The sequence below is a fragment of the Helobdella robusta genome, assembly GCF_000326865.2.
Source record: "Helobdella robusta unplaced genomic scaffold HELROscaffold_2, whole genome shotgun sequence".
NCBI lineage: Eukaryota > Metazoa > Annelida > Clitellata > Rhynchobdellida > Glossiphoniidae > Helobdella > Helobdella robusta.
This window is the reverse complement of record NW_008704083.1, coordinates 4,954,580-4,971,692: the sequence shown is the minus strand read 5'-3', so window position 1 is coordinate 4,971,692 and position 17,113 is coordinate 4,954,580. Positions and strand designations below refer to the sequence as shown.

Below are 17,113 nucleotides of genomic sequence, written 5' to 3'. Positions count from 1 at the left end.
AATCCGCCCAAAATGGATGCATCAACCGAGAAGGATGTACGAAGGAAGTACATCAATCTAGGCAAACTAAGGGCGTTGCGGACGATGGTCAGCGCGTCGTGGACCGGAAGATGAGACACTCGGTCGAGGGCGAATTTCAGCTCTGCGAGTTTTTTATTAAAAAAAGTGTTTTGAAACTCACCCTCCATCAATGGGGTGCCCAAGAAGCTCAATGATGCCTCAGACACTAAGGGCACTTCCGCCAGTGTCTGTGGCATTTCGAAAGAGTCGTTTGCGTACAATTCGCATTTTTTAATATTAAGCTCAAGCCCAATGATGGAGGCATTGTCTTTTAAAGACAGGAAATCAGTAGCTAAAATTGCACCCTCGGCGGCCAAACTGATATCGTCCAGGTAGCCGCAAACGAATTTTGAAAGAGATTTTTCCAACACCGGGTGTAGGGTCAGAGCAAACAACATCGGCCCCAAAGGGTCACCCTGTTGCACCCCCTCGGACGATTCCATCACCCAGGTGTTATAACCAAGAGAAGAGATTCGGCCATATGCGGAGTGGCAGTAATTGTAAATTTGGGGACAGAGCCGTTTGACTGCCTCCAGCATCGAATCTCACCTCAGGGTATTAAAGGCATTCCTGAAGTCAATTTTTAAAAAACCCCATTTATCGGGTAAGTCCAGAACCAATTTACGGGTCGCATGTACGGCCGCCTCTGCTCCTCCTTTCACCCCAACGCCCAGTTGAATGTATGTATGTATGTATGTAATGGAAATTGTTCCATTACATGATCACGTGAAATAAGTACTAGCACAAAGCACGTGTGCTTACCTAGGAGAGAGCGCCGTATGGTCACGTGGGTCGATTACTAGACCAAAGTACAAGCGCTTACCTAGGAGAGAGCACCCTGCATGCCTATAAATAGCCTACGCAAATAAGTTAACTATCTTTCTTTTCTGCGGCTCTTGTGCCGGAGTCGACATTAGTAAAGTTGGTTATTGTATCGTTGCATTTTCGTTAATTTGGTTTATTCGATTAATTATTTAGTTAGGTTTTAATAAAGGAGGATTAATAATATATCTGTCGTTGCGTTTAGTTAATATCGAACCCGTTACATTGGTGTCAGAAGTGGGATAGTTATTTAATTGGTGATTAATTAAATAACTAATAGGACGTTTTGACATTTATATAAAAAGATTAATTAAATACTTAGTTATAAGTTGTTACATTTGTTGTACGTTTGTTGTAAGTTGAGAATTCAGAATTATAATGGATCGATTGACGAAGATGAAACAACATAAATTACAACGTCTGCCGAACGAACAAATAACAAGGAAGCTACTGAAGAGATCAATTGACGAAGCCAGTGTACGATTGATGAGCCGATCACAGCTGTTAGAAACGTGGGCAACAATTTTGGCGGACAGCGCTGATTCTCCATGCAGTGTTGCGGCGGAGGGCGCTGTGTCGAAAGATGCTGAAGGTGGATTGACCTTATACGAAAGGAAACAGTTAGAAATGGAGTATAGGCTTCGAGAAGCGGAGATTGGTAGACAAAGAGAAAAAGATGAGAGGGAATATAAGCTCAAAGAAGCAGAGATGGCCAGACAGCGTGAAAGAGATGAAGCAGAGATGGCCAAACAGCGTGAAAGAGATGAAGCAGAGATGGCCAGACAGCGTGAAAGAGATGAAGCAGAGATGGCCAGACAGCGTGAAAAAGATGAAGCCGAATTCAGGCTTAAGAGTCAAGAATTAGAAATTCGACGACTAGAGGTAGAAGGTATGAATAATCGAAGAGTGGCCAATGATGCTAGTGAGGATAATAACACGATAAAACTAATGCAACAGACTCGATTTTTCGCGGAGTCGTTAAAACATCTGATAGGAACTTGTCCGTTAGAGCCAAGAGATATTCCTGCATTCTTTGAACACGTAGAGAAAATTTTTCGAAACTATCACGTAGACGGAGAAATTAAAGCCAATTTGTTGATAATGAGTTTGAACGAAAAGGCCAAAACGTGGTTGCATACTATTTCCGCCGACGGTCTGAAGGATTATAGCGAAATTAAAAGACTCATTCTGCAGGAGTTCAGGTTAAACCCGACAAAATTGAGAGATGAATTCTTCGCCCTGAGAAGACAGAAAAGCGAATCGTACACGAGTTTCGGGGCGAAATTATACGGCACGCTGAACCACTATTTTCAAAACCGTAACATTACGGGATTAGAAGATGCAATGAAATTGATATGTGCAGATAGAATGAAAGAGTTGATATCAAGACGTACTCTGGAATTTATTTTGTCACAAGAGCAAGCAGCTTCCTGGATGAGTCCTGACGTGTTGGCACAAACGATCGACAAATATGAAACTGCCATGAACATGAAAGTTTCGAGCGACAATACATGTATACCGGAGAGTATCAATCAGATACAATCATTTCGAGAAAATGAGCACCAGATGTATAGAAGTAGCAACAACAAATCAGCTTCACCCAAACAAACCTGTTTTTCTTGCGGGAAGATTGGTCATATTGCAAAGCACTGTACATGGAAAAATAGAAATACACCTACGGCCACTAGAAACGTCATGCGCTGCGAAACGAACAAAGAAACACAAAGACCACAACAAAAACGTCAACAGCAGAGGCAGTCAAAAAAGCAACCGCAACAACATCAGGAACAAACTAATGATGAAATAACAAATTATAAAAGTATTGACAACATCAGCTCCTCAAAATATGATCATAAATCTTTGGGTGAGACTCTACAACCCAGATCGTCCAATGCCGAGAATTTTTCGGAGAGCCTCAAAACTTCTGCGAAGCCGTCGACATCAAGACATGTTCCAGTAGAATTTCCGTCAACATACGCGTCCTTAGCATCGTCGACAACCAATGAAAGAAGTCACACAGTTTCAAAAAGCTTGTCAGTGGCGTGTGTAACGTTGGAACACCCATCCCATGAGCTACTGAAGGACAACAACTTCACCTGGCACAAGTACAATTCTTACCGAGCCAAATGCCTCAAAGATCGTCGGAAGGTTGGGATCGGGCAGTCTACAGAAATGAACACTCTTTTCAGGTTTTGGTCATTTTTTCTTCGTCACCACTTTCACCAAAAAATGTACGAGGAGTTCAGGCAACTTGCCATTGAAGATGCCAATAAAGGGTTCAGGTATGGCTTGGAATGTCTGTTTCGGTTCTATAGTTATGGTTTGGAGAAAAGATATCGACCTGACTTGCTTGAGCACTTCCAAGAGGAAACCATCAAAGATTATTAAAATGGCCAGTTATATGGCCTGGAAAAGTTCTGGGCTTTCCTCAAATATTCAAGGAAACATGTGCTGGTCGATGGCAGGTTGAGGGGATGGCTCAGCAAGTATCAGAGACTGGAGGATTTCAAAGTTGAGCCCCTTCTCGGTTCGGGGCCAAGCTTCCATCTCAACAGTCAAATGCAACCTCATTTTTACTCGAACAGGCCCCCAATGAATTATATGACCAGAGTCAGACAGGAGTCAAGTGGTGGCCAACATCACCAGCAACATCAGATGCGAAGCTGTGCCAATGCCAGACTATACAATGCCCGAGTTAAAGAGGCACAAAGATTACTTCAGTTTGGGCTATTCTAAAATTCCGATCATGGATTTGCTTATCCAAAATCAAGAGTATAATACACAATTCTATTATCGTCCAGGTGCACGTAAGGTTGCCAAATTTTCCTCCAGGATATAAAAGTCAAGAAAAATTTATCGCATTTTTGGACATTGATTTTTGTTTTGTTTAGTTTTTATTTTTGTATGTGTGATGAATGTTACATTCATCCTCCTAGGCGTTGGAGGTATGTAATGGAAATTGTTCCATTACATGATCACGTGAAATAAGTACTAGCACAAAGCACGTGTGCTTACCTAGGAGAGAGCGCCGTATGGTCACGTGGGTCGATTACTAGACCAAAGTACAAGCGCTTACCTAGGAGAGAGCACCCTGCATGCCTATAAATAGCCTACGCAAATAAGTTAACTATCTTTCTTTTCTGCGGCTCTTGTGCCGGAGTCGACATTAGTAAAGTTGGTTATTGTATCGTTGCATTTTCGTTAATTTGGTTTATTCGATTAATTATTTAGTTAGGTTTTAATAAAGGAGGATTAATAATATATCTGTCGTTGCGTTTAGTTAATATCGAACCCGTTACATATGTATGTATGTATGTATGTATGTATGTATGCATGTATGTATGTTGTTAAAACCAAATTATTGACGAATGACACCAAAAGCCAAGCGTCTGACTAAATTTGATTGTATGTATGTATGTATGTATGTATGTATGTATGTATGTATGTATGTATGTATGTATGTATGTATGTATGTATGTATGTATGTATGTATGTATGTATGTATGCATATGTACACGTGTATGTTGACAAGCATGAATGTTTGGGGTTCTATGTCTTTATATTGTTTTTTTCTTTGTTTTCGCACAAGAGTGAAGATATTCTCAGCTTCCTACTCTCATGATAACTTGATCATCCTATTAGTTTCAAACACAAAGTAATGTTTTTACAATCTTTAAATCAACTCAGTAAACTCCAAACATACATTTTGTTTGAGTCTTTCATTACTATCATTATTTTAATAATGTTTTCGCACGTCATTCAGGATCTGATTTTCTGTAAAGAAGAATAATAAAAAATATATATTATGATGACGCCATTGAAATCTCTCGCTTCAATAAATCTGTAGAAAATAATTTCATGCCCGTTTCAGGGCATTCGAATGTCAACTAATTGTTGTGACGTAACGGTTGAAGCTGATGCTGCTGTGGGAATTAAGGAAGATTTTATTAACTACAGCTGCAAACACTACAACTGCTGCCACCGCCAACATCAAAACCACTACGACGACCACCACCACTACCACCACCACCACCACCACCACCAAAATCACAGCTATCAGCGATAATGTTATGTTCTCCATCATTTCTCCATTATGCGATTCGGAGCGTTTTGAAAGGAGTAGAGGAGCGTGTATAAGTTATAGAGTACACCAGAGAGGATCATGCAGCGATGTTTTATATTTGTTTTATAGAGATTCCAGTTTATGTGCGTGATGGAGATTAATGACTCGTTGGAATAGATAACTTCATTAAAACGAATATCCATAAAATCGTCTGTGAGTGTATTCTTTTGGGTGCCTTAAAAGAAATTATAAGGTAGGTGCTGATCGGATGTTGTGGTTGCAGTTGCAGTGAATATAGTTGTTTGACACGTGTGAGAATTTGTACAAATATATAATTTATTCACCGTCAAAATATAGTTCCTCTTGATTCGAGTCAAAAATTTTATTTAAATTTTAAAATCGGAGACCCGGTTGTAGTTATTAATCGTTAATGACGTTTAATAAACGTTTTTCAAAAAAAGAATGGAACGTGAATTTGAATTGAAGTGGTAGGCTAGTGGTAGGTAGTCTTTTACCATTTTTCGTGAACATTTTCGTTGTCATTTATGTTGAAAGAAACATTGATTTGTTATTGAATCAATGAATTTTTAATTTCGAAACAACCTACAGATGAATGTTTAGTGATGGATATACAGGCTGGGTTGTGGCGCTTTTATTGTTGCACTCAAATCTCTATTCGCTCATTTCAGCAAACATTTATTCGTTAGATTGCTAGGACGTTCATTCATCTTATATTGGTTCCTACTTCTTCCTTCATACAATCTATTTTTGCTTTTATTTTTATTCATTTTTTCACTTTAACGATCAGATTTTTTATTTACATGTCAGTTAGCTTTTTCAGTTATTTACTATAAATCTTTCCTCTCTTTCTAGTATTATTTCTTTCAATTCAATTTTATTTTATATGATCTCTTTAATTAAAATATTTTGTTTCTATAAATCAGTTTGTTCAATATCTTGACATCATAAATTAATTGAGAGACGAGTGAGCTGAGACAGTCGAAGTCTCATCATGCCTCGCGTCGGTTGCTCTTGCGTCATGACTTGCCTCAAACGCTTGCTCTAAATATTTTTTTCAAATACTTGCTTCAGCCTACCTGATTCACATGTAAATGTGTATGTACCTATGTTGTAGTGTGCAGATGCTAACTGTGCAGTCTATAGTTTGGTTTGCATCAATCTAACGACTGTTACTAAATGAGGAGCCACTACAACGAAAAAAGCATCAATATATGAGCAAGCAGGTCTTCATCGCTCAGACAAACAAAAATAAATTTTTCCGTTGTTTTCACCGACCAACTCGCGTTTTCAACCAGTCTGAAGACTTTCCAGCTGTCAGTTGGAGGTCGGTTGGAAAAGAAGTTGCCAGGAATTATTTCTACAAGCGATGCACTCGCGAGAAAAAAGTTTTTAAGTTGCATCGCTCAGAAAAGTTTTTACGTAATTTTGCAAACGAACAAAATAGATGGAATTGAAAATACGAAACAACGATAGCAACAACAACAATATAACAACAACAGCAACAACAACAACCACAGATAAACAATATTCACAACAACAATGATAACAGCAAACCAATAAAAGTAGCAACAAAACCAACAAAAACTACAACCGACCATGACAATTTTTCATTCAATCACTCCAAACAATCACGGACTTCTCTCGTTTTTAGACGCTAAATGAATAAATAAAATTATCTTGGACAGATGAAATGAACAAATCAAGTTGGGGAAATGATCAAAAAAATAATTTTCAAAATCAGTAGGTATCTATGCTTGTATGTATACGTGTGTATAAATGTATTTAACTATGTCTGTGCATGTATGTGTGCATGTAAGTGTGTATATGTATGTATCAAATTAATAAAGTTAATCTTAACAGAAATTCATTTGGACCATTCTTGTTCATAATAATGTGCACATGGTAATTGAATGTAAACTGTGTGTGATGTCATCATTCAAAATCTGTTGATCATCACATCACCCAACCAAACAATCAATCAAATTTTATGTATCATAGTTTTGTTTATAACAATGTTTCGTGTGGTTCGTTCAGCCGCACATTTAATGAAAAAGTCTAAAATTCTCTTATTATTGGTTAATTTTTTGCTGAACTCTCTAATTAATCAATTTAATAAGAATTACTTAACACAAAAATACAAAAATAGTAACATTAATTTATGTGGTTTTATTTGCTAAATCATTTGTTGTTTTTCCATTATACTCATTGAAAATGAAACTGAAACTGAAAACGTAAACGTATTTTACAGTTTACGTTTTCAGTTACCGAAAATATTTTCTGAAAATTTCGACTCTATTTAATGGAAAAAATTTTTAGAAGTCTGAACGACGGAAGAATTTTGTAAAGTTGACATTTGTATAAAATATTAATAACTACCATTAAGCAGATGCGTTCATGTCGATATTTCATCATCATCATCATCTTCATCTTCATCATCCTCATCATCATCATCATCATCATCATCATCATCATCGTCATCGCGATTAAGAGCATCATCATCAACCAACATGATTACTAACATTAAATCATCCTCCTCAATACTGACGCCCTCTTGATCATTATCATTGTAGTTATCTTCATCATCTTCTTCATCATCATTTCCTTCTAAATAATGGTTTTTGGTTTATATAATAAATTCTTGATATATTATTTGCAGATCTCTTGCTTTTGGAGATATTTGCAATCACCGTCATCATCGTCGTCATCGTCAATGCTGCTGTTCTTCTTAGAACTGAGATAAATCACATAGATACAAACACCAAAGTCATAATCTAATTTTATATCATTATCACTTAGTCACCATTTTTCGTCATCCACTTCATCATCATCATCATCATCACCATCATCACCATTTAATCATTACTTTCATTATTTCTAGCGTCTTCATCAGCAGATTCATTATCCTAATCATTATCATCAACATCACATCATCATCATCATGACACCATCACATCATCATAACACCAACACATCATCATCATCATAACACCGTTATCATCATAAAACCATCATCATCCTCATCATAGCACTATCACATCATCATCATCATCGTCACCATCACTTATTCCCTTCGTTCGTGGGGAAATTAATATAAGTATTGAGCAGGGTAACGAAACAATGATGTAAGATATTAAAAAGGAGATAAGTGCTGAGTGGAAGCAACTCATTCATTCTTCCATCCTTCGTTCATTCATTTCTTTTTTCACTAGCTCGTTCATTTAATCACTTTGATTATAAAATTCTTCCTCAAACAATCCTCACAAATTTATTCTCCAAATAAAATTACAAACTCATTGAAATGTGAATAAGAAGTAGACCATTAAATAAATGGTTCAACACCATTCAATGTTCTTGATTTTTATGCTAATGATCGTCATGGGAAAGATAGGCAGAGAAAAAGAGAAAGAGAGAGAGAGAGAGAGAGAGAGAGAAAGAGAGAATGTCCAAGCTAATCTCTTCAGCTATTTCGTGTAATTAAATTTCAAATGTAAACAAATAGGATATCTATCGTTGTCACATTCATTGAGTATGTGTTAATTAATACCAATTAATCGTTCAACAAATCTTTCGTTCCTTAGTTATTGTTTGTTTGTTTTTTATTTGAGGAGTTTAATTTGTTTCTTGAAAACTTCAGATGGTAGTTGGACATCATTTCTGATTAACTTTTCTCTCACTAGCTTGTTTTTCGGCGGTTACATTATTTAACAAAGAAAGATTGCATTCAAATATAAATGTACATTCATGTTCGTTTGTTTGTTTGTGTGTGTTTGTTTGTGTTTGTGTTTGTGTGTGTGTGTGTGTGTACTTTTTACTTTGAACAATACGCGATTTTTTTTTGAAATGATGATGTAGTTGAATGGACATGGCATTGAAATGATTTTCCATTTCCACGCATACTGTTCCTCCACGCTCCATGATGCGTGCAAGCATGCTGCCTTGAAATATTTGTAAGAACTCAATACAAAAACCAAAAAAAAAGAGATAGAGAGAGAGAAAGAGAGAGAGAGAGTGTGTGAGAGAAAGCAGAGATTATTTCTAAGTGGAGAACGCGAAGATCACTCTGATGAGAAATTTATTTAAAGTTTTTTATTTTGGTTTTTTATTGAGGAAACATAGAAAAATAAAATTTTAATATATATTGAGTATTTATTTTGGTTAATAATTATAATGATAGTAGTGAAAATTTTTGTAGTATTTGTTGACAGAACAGTAATAGTAGTAGCAGTAGTAGTAGCAGCAAAAGTAGTAGCAGCAGTAGCAGCAACAGTAGCAGTAGTAATACAAAAACCAAGAAAGAGAGAAAAGAGATAGAGAGAGAGAGAGAGAGAGAGAGAGAGAGAGAGTGAGAGAGAGAGAAAAGCAGAGACTATTTCTAAGTGGAGATAGCATTTAAAATTGAATGACGTGGCGGAAAATAATTGTTGAATGCATGAATGCAAATTATCATTGATGACAATTTCAAAAATTTTGTCACGTGAAAATGAATTCATGCATGCCGCCGGTCGCTGGACGGACGTCACGAGGAAATGGTATCACGTCAACAAACAGCGCAAAGAAAGACAAACATTATATGACTAAGTATCGTTAAAAAATATCATGATAGTACATACTATAAGAACATGTATCATGAGAACATGTATCATGTGCAAAGGCATCGTTTGGCGCAGGATTTCTTGCGCATGTCGTCTGCAAACGCATAACGAAAGCATTATGCTATTTCCTCTTCATATTTTAGCAAATATATTTTTATTTTTCAGCAACCACACTGCTACCACTTATTTTTTATTTGCTGAATTTTAATGCGTCGGGGTTGACTTTTTAAATGAAAAAATTATGTTAAACATTGGTAAGCATCATTTGATAATCGTTTATTACCCATGCTTATAATCATATAATTTTAAAACATGGAAAAATAAAACTAGTAAAATGAGAACAACAAAATTAACATCTGTAAAGGAAACTGCAAGTAAATTTGAGCATCAATTACCCGAACGTCGACCAGCCAATCCAGGTGGTCGCTCGTTACTCATGCACACGTCAGTTCACAGTAATAAACTATTTCCAAAAAAAACCAGCACACAAGTCCACAACTGCCTTGAAGCGTTTGCAAATCTCAAACATTAGCTGATCTTTGCCATGCAAACATTCACGTCTCATGAAATGATTTAAAAGCCAAAAAAAATGTTGAAGTAAAGTTTTGCTTGTTCAGATTTTCAGGATTGTTGCCAAACGATCATATCGATCCCTCCAGTAGTACAGCCGGACACCAGACGGACAGCAAACATTCAGAGAGTATTTTGACCACAACAAAATATAAAATTCTGAAATTTTATCAAAATTCTTACATAAAAGTATTTAAAATGAAAAAGATGGTGTTATTTTATAAAAAAAAAACTGAAAAAATAAGATAATGATCATCATATCGTAAACAAAAGTAACATCAGCACTGCACAGTGGACACGTATATCAAATGAAATGAGCGAAACATTCATGGGTGTGTAGACCTGAGGTACATTTCAGAAATTTTAATCAATCGAAAGTTCGAAGCCGGCTGTAAAGAGATTTAAGGGTAATTGATTGAACGTCCTTATTGACGATAGAAGCATCGCACGTATCAAAGTGAACATGATTTATTTTCATGGCTCCGCTTCGTCGCTAGCACATCCAACAAACATTTACTACTTTTACTTTTTTCTGGTACGAAGTTATTTCCAGATTATTTTATTATTTCTAGTACTCTTGATTTCATTGGGGAATTTTTTCCTGTAAAGTGACTCAACAAAATATCGGCAGTAAACTCAGCTGTGTGTGTGTAGCAGCATTTTAAAAGCAGACGAATAACTTATTATTTGTGGTGTTTGTTTTAATTTCCAATAAATGGGCAGTTGCGTTTACTATAGCAGTAGTAGTAATAGCAGTGGTTTCAGTAATATTATTATTATTAGTAGTAGTAGTTGTTGTTGTTGTTGTTTTGTTGTTGTTAATGTTGTTGTTATAGTAGTAAAAGTAGTAGAAGCGGTAGTAGAAGGAGGAGGAGTAGCATTCTTGCTATTGTTTTATCCTTTGTTGTAGTAGTAACTATGATGATAGTAGATGCACAACTACTGCACTACGTAACACTCTACTACTAATTACTAATGGTATTAGTATTCTTAGAACAGCTGCTTCTGTTTCTGACAACAGCATCACAAGGTTACATTAATGTTGTTATAAATGTAATGGTAATAAAACAGTACTGGAGGTAGAAAAAAATGTAGTAGCAGTATTAGTTGAAATAGTAGTAACAAAAGTGCCGCAAAGAACATTGGTAGCATTAATTACAAAATGTTTGCGATTTTATCATTTGTATTGAAAATGTTAGTAGGAGTTACAACATGAGAACAAAAAAAACTAAAAAGACAAATTATTTGTACCCGGTGAAGTTATAAAAAAAATTTTATTTGGTTAAAAATAGATAGTTGTTGGAATGGAGTGGTTGTAGGAACTTCTGTGGGAACATCATCGAAATTACTGTTTTTATGAAAACTAACGATTCAAATGTTTGCAGTACAACTCGTTGTTAAAATCGTAGAAAATATTGTAAAAATTGAAATTGCACGATTTGATGCAGTAGGTCTAGCTTGACGATCGTGGCTGTCCATGCAGAAAATTCTTTTTTATTCGTTAGAATCTAGTGAAATTAAATTTTTGACCAGCACACCAGAACGATTTTGAATTTGAAACTTCAATAAATGGTGTTTCAGGATAAAAAATATATATGAAGATAGAAAATTTGTTGATTAATCATCAAATAAAATTTTTGTTCACAACTCGCAAAGTGCGTGAAAATAAATTTTAAACGTTCTCATTAGAAGAAAATTAACAGAATAGTTACAGAAAAACTTATGTGATCAAATACGTTCATGGTTAGAGAATTGATATTTATTTATACATTTATATATATTTATATTTATATTAACGTCTGCATGCAAGTTTTGTCATGTCAAATGGTGTTTCTGTTAATTAAAACCACGTTTGCTTTAAGATAGAGACTATTTTTTCGCAATTTTTGTTCTTTTTTACTTTCAAATAAATGTTCGCCGTATGTGCAACATTAATTTAAGTTGTTTTGAAGATAGGATTTTTTGAATTATCGAATGCTTGATACATAAAAATATTTTTATGAACCTAATTAGACTTGACCTGACCTGACCTTACCTTACCTAGCCTGGCTTGACCTGGCCTGACCTGACCTGAGAGTCTTTGCTATGAAGTCGACTCAGTGGACTTTAGAGGTGCCAAGTCAAGTCAAGGCACTTTTTTTAAAATTACGGTTCACCTTTTTTAAAAGTGAATTATAAACTGAAAATGCAATCAAATTGAAGTTTCTGAAAACAAAACGACGACACATTCAAGCAGTCTAAACTTATGGGCATGAGAAACAAGTGTCCCGCAGTCGAACAAATTTTTCCAAGCAAGGGACTAATCTAAAACATAGAACGCAACTTTTTCTAGTGTTTTTTATACATGACAATATGCATTTCATTTTCAAATTACTCAGCAAACACGTCACGCAGTGAAGTAACTTCATTTTGTCGAATAAGTTTTCGATTGAAAAAAATTAATTTTTTGTAATAGGTTACTAGTAGTTTTAATAGCTCAGTCAATGTTTTATCACGGTTGCCATGTAAATATGTATGTTACAAATTGATACTTGCTGGCAAATTATTGGAATGTCCATATCAGTTTTTGTAAAAAGTTTTATAGCGTTGCATCTTGTTACAATGAATTGCTAATAGTTAGAGTGAATTTAGAATTGAAGCCAGGTCGTGTAAGTCACAAATTTGGAAGTCAAGTGAAATCGCGAAAGTGAAGTCAGGGCGCCTGCTTGGCCACCAGCAACAGCAGCAGTCAGATGATGCTTTGATGAAAAGTCGTCTCAGACTCAGGTTCAACCCCGATTGCAAATCTTGCAATTGATGCCAAGCGAATAAAAACAAAATATAACATATTTTTGTAACAAATTTAAAATATTAATAAAAGAATAAATAATATTTACCCAAAGCAAAATAAATTAAATTATTTGATTAAATAAATTTATTAAATTAGACCAAAAATATTTAAATTATTCCGATTAATATTCATTAATGACGTAAATGGAAAAAAGTTGTAATACATTTGAGTACTAATAACAATTTTCGTTATTTGACGTGATTGCAATAGAAGATTTATTCAACAAAGTGACATATTGGAAAGGACTTTTTAAATTTTTCTCATTATTTCATCTTACAGAATGGGTACATAATAATTACGACGTACGACAATTAACTATAATAAATTCATGTAATCGCACTCGAATAAAAATTTAAACTTCCCAAAATATTTAAAAACGCATCAATGCTACATGGAGTTTGTTCGTAAAGTTTTAAAATAATTTGTTTGTGAAAATTGAAAAATGATCGTCATCAAATTAGGATAAGTTATTGGTCAATATAGTTTATATGTACACAAAAAAAACCACCATACCATCAATATAATTCTTTTTAACCATTTAATCAACGATGACTTAATAAGAGGTGGACGGAAACACTTACTTCCATTTAAAACTTTAACTTTTCTTCATCATTCATTATCGTCGTCATCATCTTTATCATTAATACGTTTTTTTATTAATATCGTTTTCATCTTCATTGTCTCCTCCTTTTCCTTTTCCCTCATTATCATCTTCTTCATCATCATCTTCATCATTGTCACTATCATCTTCATCATCATCGTCGTCGTCATCTTCATCATCAAATTCTTCTTCTCCGTTTTCTTCATCATCTTCTTCGTCTTCATCATCTTCGTCGTCATCTTCACCATCTTCATCTTCTACTTCACCATCTTTATCATCTTCTTTATCATCACTTGCCAAGCAATAAAAGCACACGGGAGGATGTTGTGTAAATATTTTGAAATGAAAATCGATCGTACGAGTGTGTTCCGTGTGCCAGGAAAACAATTAGCAAGGGCGTGCAAGTGATGAGGAAGAAGAGGATGATGATGAGGATAATGACTATGCTGGTGAAGAAGAAGATGGTTATGATAACAGTTGATGAGCTCTTTGATGATGGTGACGATGATATTTTTTGTGTTAATGTTAATGCATTTAAATTCACATAAAAAAAACTAATCAGAATTTATTTTATAACTTAAATGTGCTGAAAAATGTTCAGACGATCAGCCTGTTAAAGAGAACTTGAGAATGACGATGGCTCATGCGTCCAGTGACGTCAACATCAGCATCACGTGATATTGACAAGTCATCATCCTAACTGACGTTTATTTTCTTTTATGATGTTTTTAGTTGAACGAATGTTTTTCCTACATTTTTTTATATATCACAGATAAAAACAGCTTTTTTTAAACTCATTCAAGAAATATTGCTACTTATTTAAAGCATTGAAAACAAATTTTATATTAAAACATCTTGTAATAATTTTACTTACGCTTTTTTGGTTTCTCTATAAAAATGATTTCTAAACAAATTTCAAAGAAATATAATAAAATCGAGTATAGAAACAAAAATAAGTATTAACTGAAACAAAACATTAAAACGTGAAAAAGAATTTAACGAAAATAAACGGAAGAAATGGAATTCCTTTGTTTGCGTATGCCCCAGGCAGCAGGAAATTTTTCAAAAAGTTCCTCACAATTGCTAATATTTGCACGTCTGCAAAAAGACACAATTCGGGCGTCCGCGGGTTAACTTGGCACTTTAAAATTTCTCACTAAACTTAATTAATTTTACCCCACTTCATTATTTGTTTTTTTAATCATTTTGTGAATAAATCTCACCGTGTTAATAGTGTTTAAAATTGAATCAAACTGGGTTATCCTAATAAGACTTTATTATAAGACTAAGGTCAAACACCTCGAATACATCAGATGATTACATATCTCGTTCATTTCTGCCAGGTATTTCATTTATTTCACGTGAATGTGTACGCTAAGTGTATACGTGTGAATGTGCACGTGTGAATGTGCACGTGTGAGAGTGAATGTGAGTGAGTACAGAGGTTGAGAGAAGAATGTTCCATGAAGCCTTAGGTAAAATTCATGCAGACTTTAACTGAAGTGGATCATTCAACTAATTGCCATTATTTTCTTCTCATACATACATACATACATACATACATACATACATACATACATACATACATACATACATACATACATACATCCATACATACATACATACATACATACATACATACATACATACATACATACTTACATACATACATACATACATACATACATACATATATGCGTATACATTTACATACATACATAAACACACACACACATGTCATATATAGTCCGACTATATAATGCAAACATGAATGGAAGTAGAAAATCCTCATTCACATCTGCGTCTGACCATCCATCATAATGCCTTCATCAATTGCACCGCGTCTTCCAGTCCAACCACAATGACTAATTTCATCATTCAACTGCGAAAAAACGTTCGGGAAATTGCTCTATCAAGTTTTGTCATGGCACTTTTCTACTTAACCTTTCAAAAATGGTACGACTTCACTCTGCTTTTCCCATTCTCCAAGTTCCAACTGCACGTGCAACCGCTTTCATCAGTTCATTCATCGTCCTTGGATCGCACAGATGCAATTCACTTCGGCGACGACCCGCACTCGTCTGACATATTTTTCGAGTTGGACGTCCAGGAGAAATATCTTCTGCGTAATATCGTAACGGCAGGAGCTTCGAAACATGGTGGCTTCAATTCATCGAATCTTCCGGCATCCAACAAGAAGCTCGTCGAAGGTAGTTAATTTAATGTTTAATTTATTTGTTCGTTACACGGTGAAAATATTTTAAGAAAATGTTGAACTTAATTTAATAAACTGATAAGCTGAAAACTTTTGCAGTTGAAAAAACTTACATCCATGTTTTTTACTGAAACTAAGAAGTTTGAATTAAAATATGAGACATAATAATGACATGAAATGACAACATCACGACACTTTCATGGAAGATTTTTTAAGAAACGTTTGAAGCTGTACGCTTGAACAGGCCATGCGAAGTTTTGCTGGTGCCTGGCCCCTGATGTTATTTACGCACTCGTTGAAATGTATCTGATACATGTGTACAATTCATATTTAGGCATTTTGTACCTTGTTGAAAATACTTTATATATTTATTAACTTGTTATAAAAATTTTAGAAAACAAAATTATTGAAGAATTGTCATTCAGAAATTTAATTGAACAATTAATTTATATAATGCAAATCCTAAGCAAGATACGAGCTGTTTGTTCAGTGGCTTGGAAGTTTAACTTTTGTGAAGGCATGCCGTAGATGAATGGCGCCAGCTAAATAATACGCAGAGAAGCATCACTGCATGCAAATACAAACACTAAACAAACACGATATACAAATACAGACACGGAATGCAAACACAAATAAAACAGAGTATGCAAATACGAAAAACAAATACATAGGTTATCGAGTTACAAGTTTGTCCGTTCCCTGCCTGATGTCTTCTGCAAATAATGCCTGGCATCTTATTTTTGGGCTACGAAATTCTTATTACAAGTCATTCTTTATTTAAACGAATAAAAATAAAATTTTCAATAAAATAATTTGTTATAGAAATTTGCTCAATTTGTTATATTGTACGATTTGCTCACATCAACTGAACGAACTATCGATACCGTTCTTCTTCGGCCATTCTTATCGTTTTGGGAAATTCCATTTTTGAACGGCAATGTACCAATTTCTGAAATCTTTAAAAAAGTTATGGAATGTGTCGAATCTTACTGAAAGCAGGCCAGCCAGTATAATTGTTATCCACGCAACCTAACAATTCTTGGACAATTTCCATCTCCCGATCTTGTATAATTAGCCTCCAGTTAACATTTCAAATGCATGAATTACGTCATTTTCAGGATCGTATGGTAATGCAGGTTTTTTCAAAAATTGTAAATATTATAAATATCATTTGGGAAAATGTTATCTGGCAAAATGTCGTTCAGGAAAATATTGTTTATTATTAATAAAATATCCGTTGGCAAACTAGAGTGATACTGATACGGTATCAATATAATATAACGAACAAATGAAAATCAAATATGTTCAGCAACCAATGCAGACGCATTTTTTTCAAAAT

General features: G+C 34.8%; 2 protein-coding genes across 2 annotated transcripts in view; one reads left to right on the top strand and one right to left on the bottom strand.

The window, feature by feature from the left end:
- HELRODRAFT_160431 (hypothetical protein) overlaps positions 1-904 on the bottom strand; it is a gene marked incomplete at both ends in the record, with an annotated part of 1,744 nt that extends 840 nt beyond the window's left edge. The window contains 2 exons of the mRNA XM_009017390.1: positions 27-142; positions 898-904. Coding sequence (XP_009015638.1) covers positions 27-142; positions 898-904 — 123 coding nt within the window. The remainder of the gene's footprint in view (positions 1-26; positions 143-897) is intronic.
- A 14,516-nt stretch (positions 905-15,420) lies between these two features.
- Positions 15,421-16,555, top strand: HELRODRAFT_160429 (hypothetical protein; the record flags this gene model as incomplete). The annotated part of the gene is made up of 2 exons (XM_009017389.1): positions 15,421-15,769; positions 16,416-16,555. 2 exons carry the CDS (start codon positions 15,421-15,423, stop codon positions 16,553-16,555), a joined length of 489 nt encoding a protein of 162 aa, XP_009015637.1.
- Between the last annotated feature and the right edge of the window lie 558 nt (positions 16,556-17,113).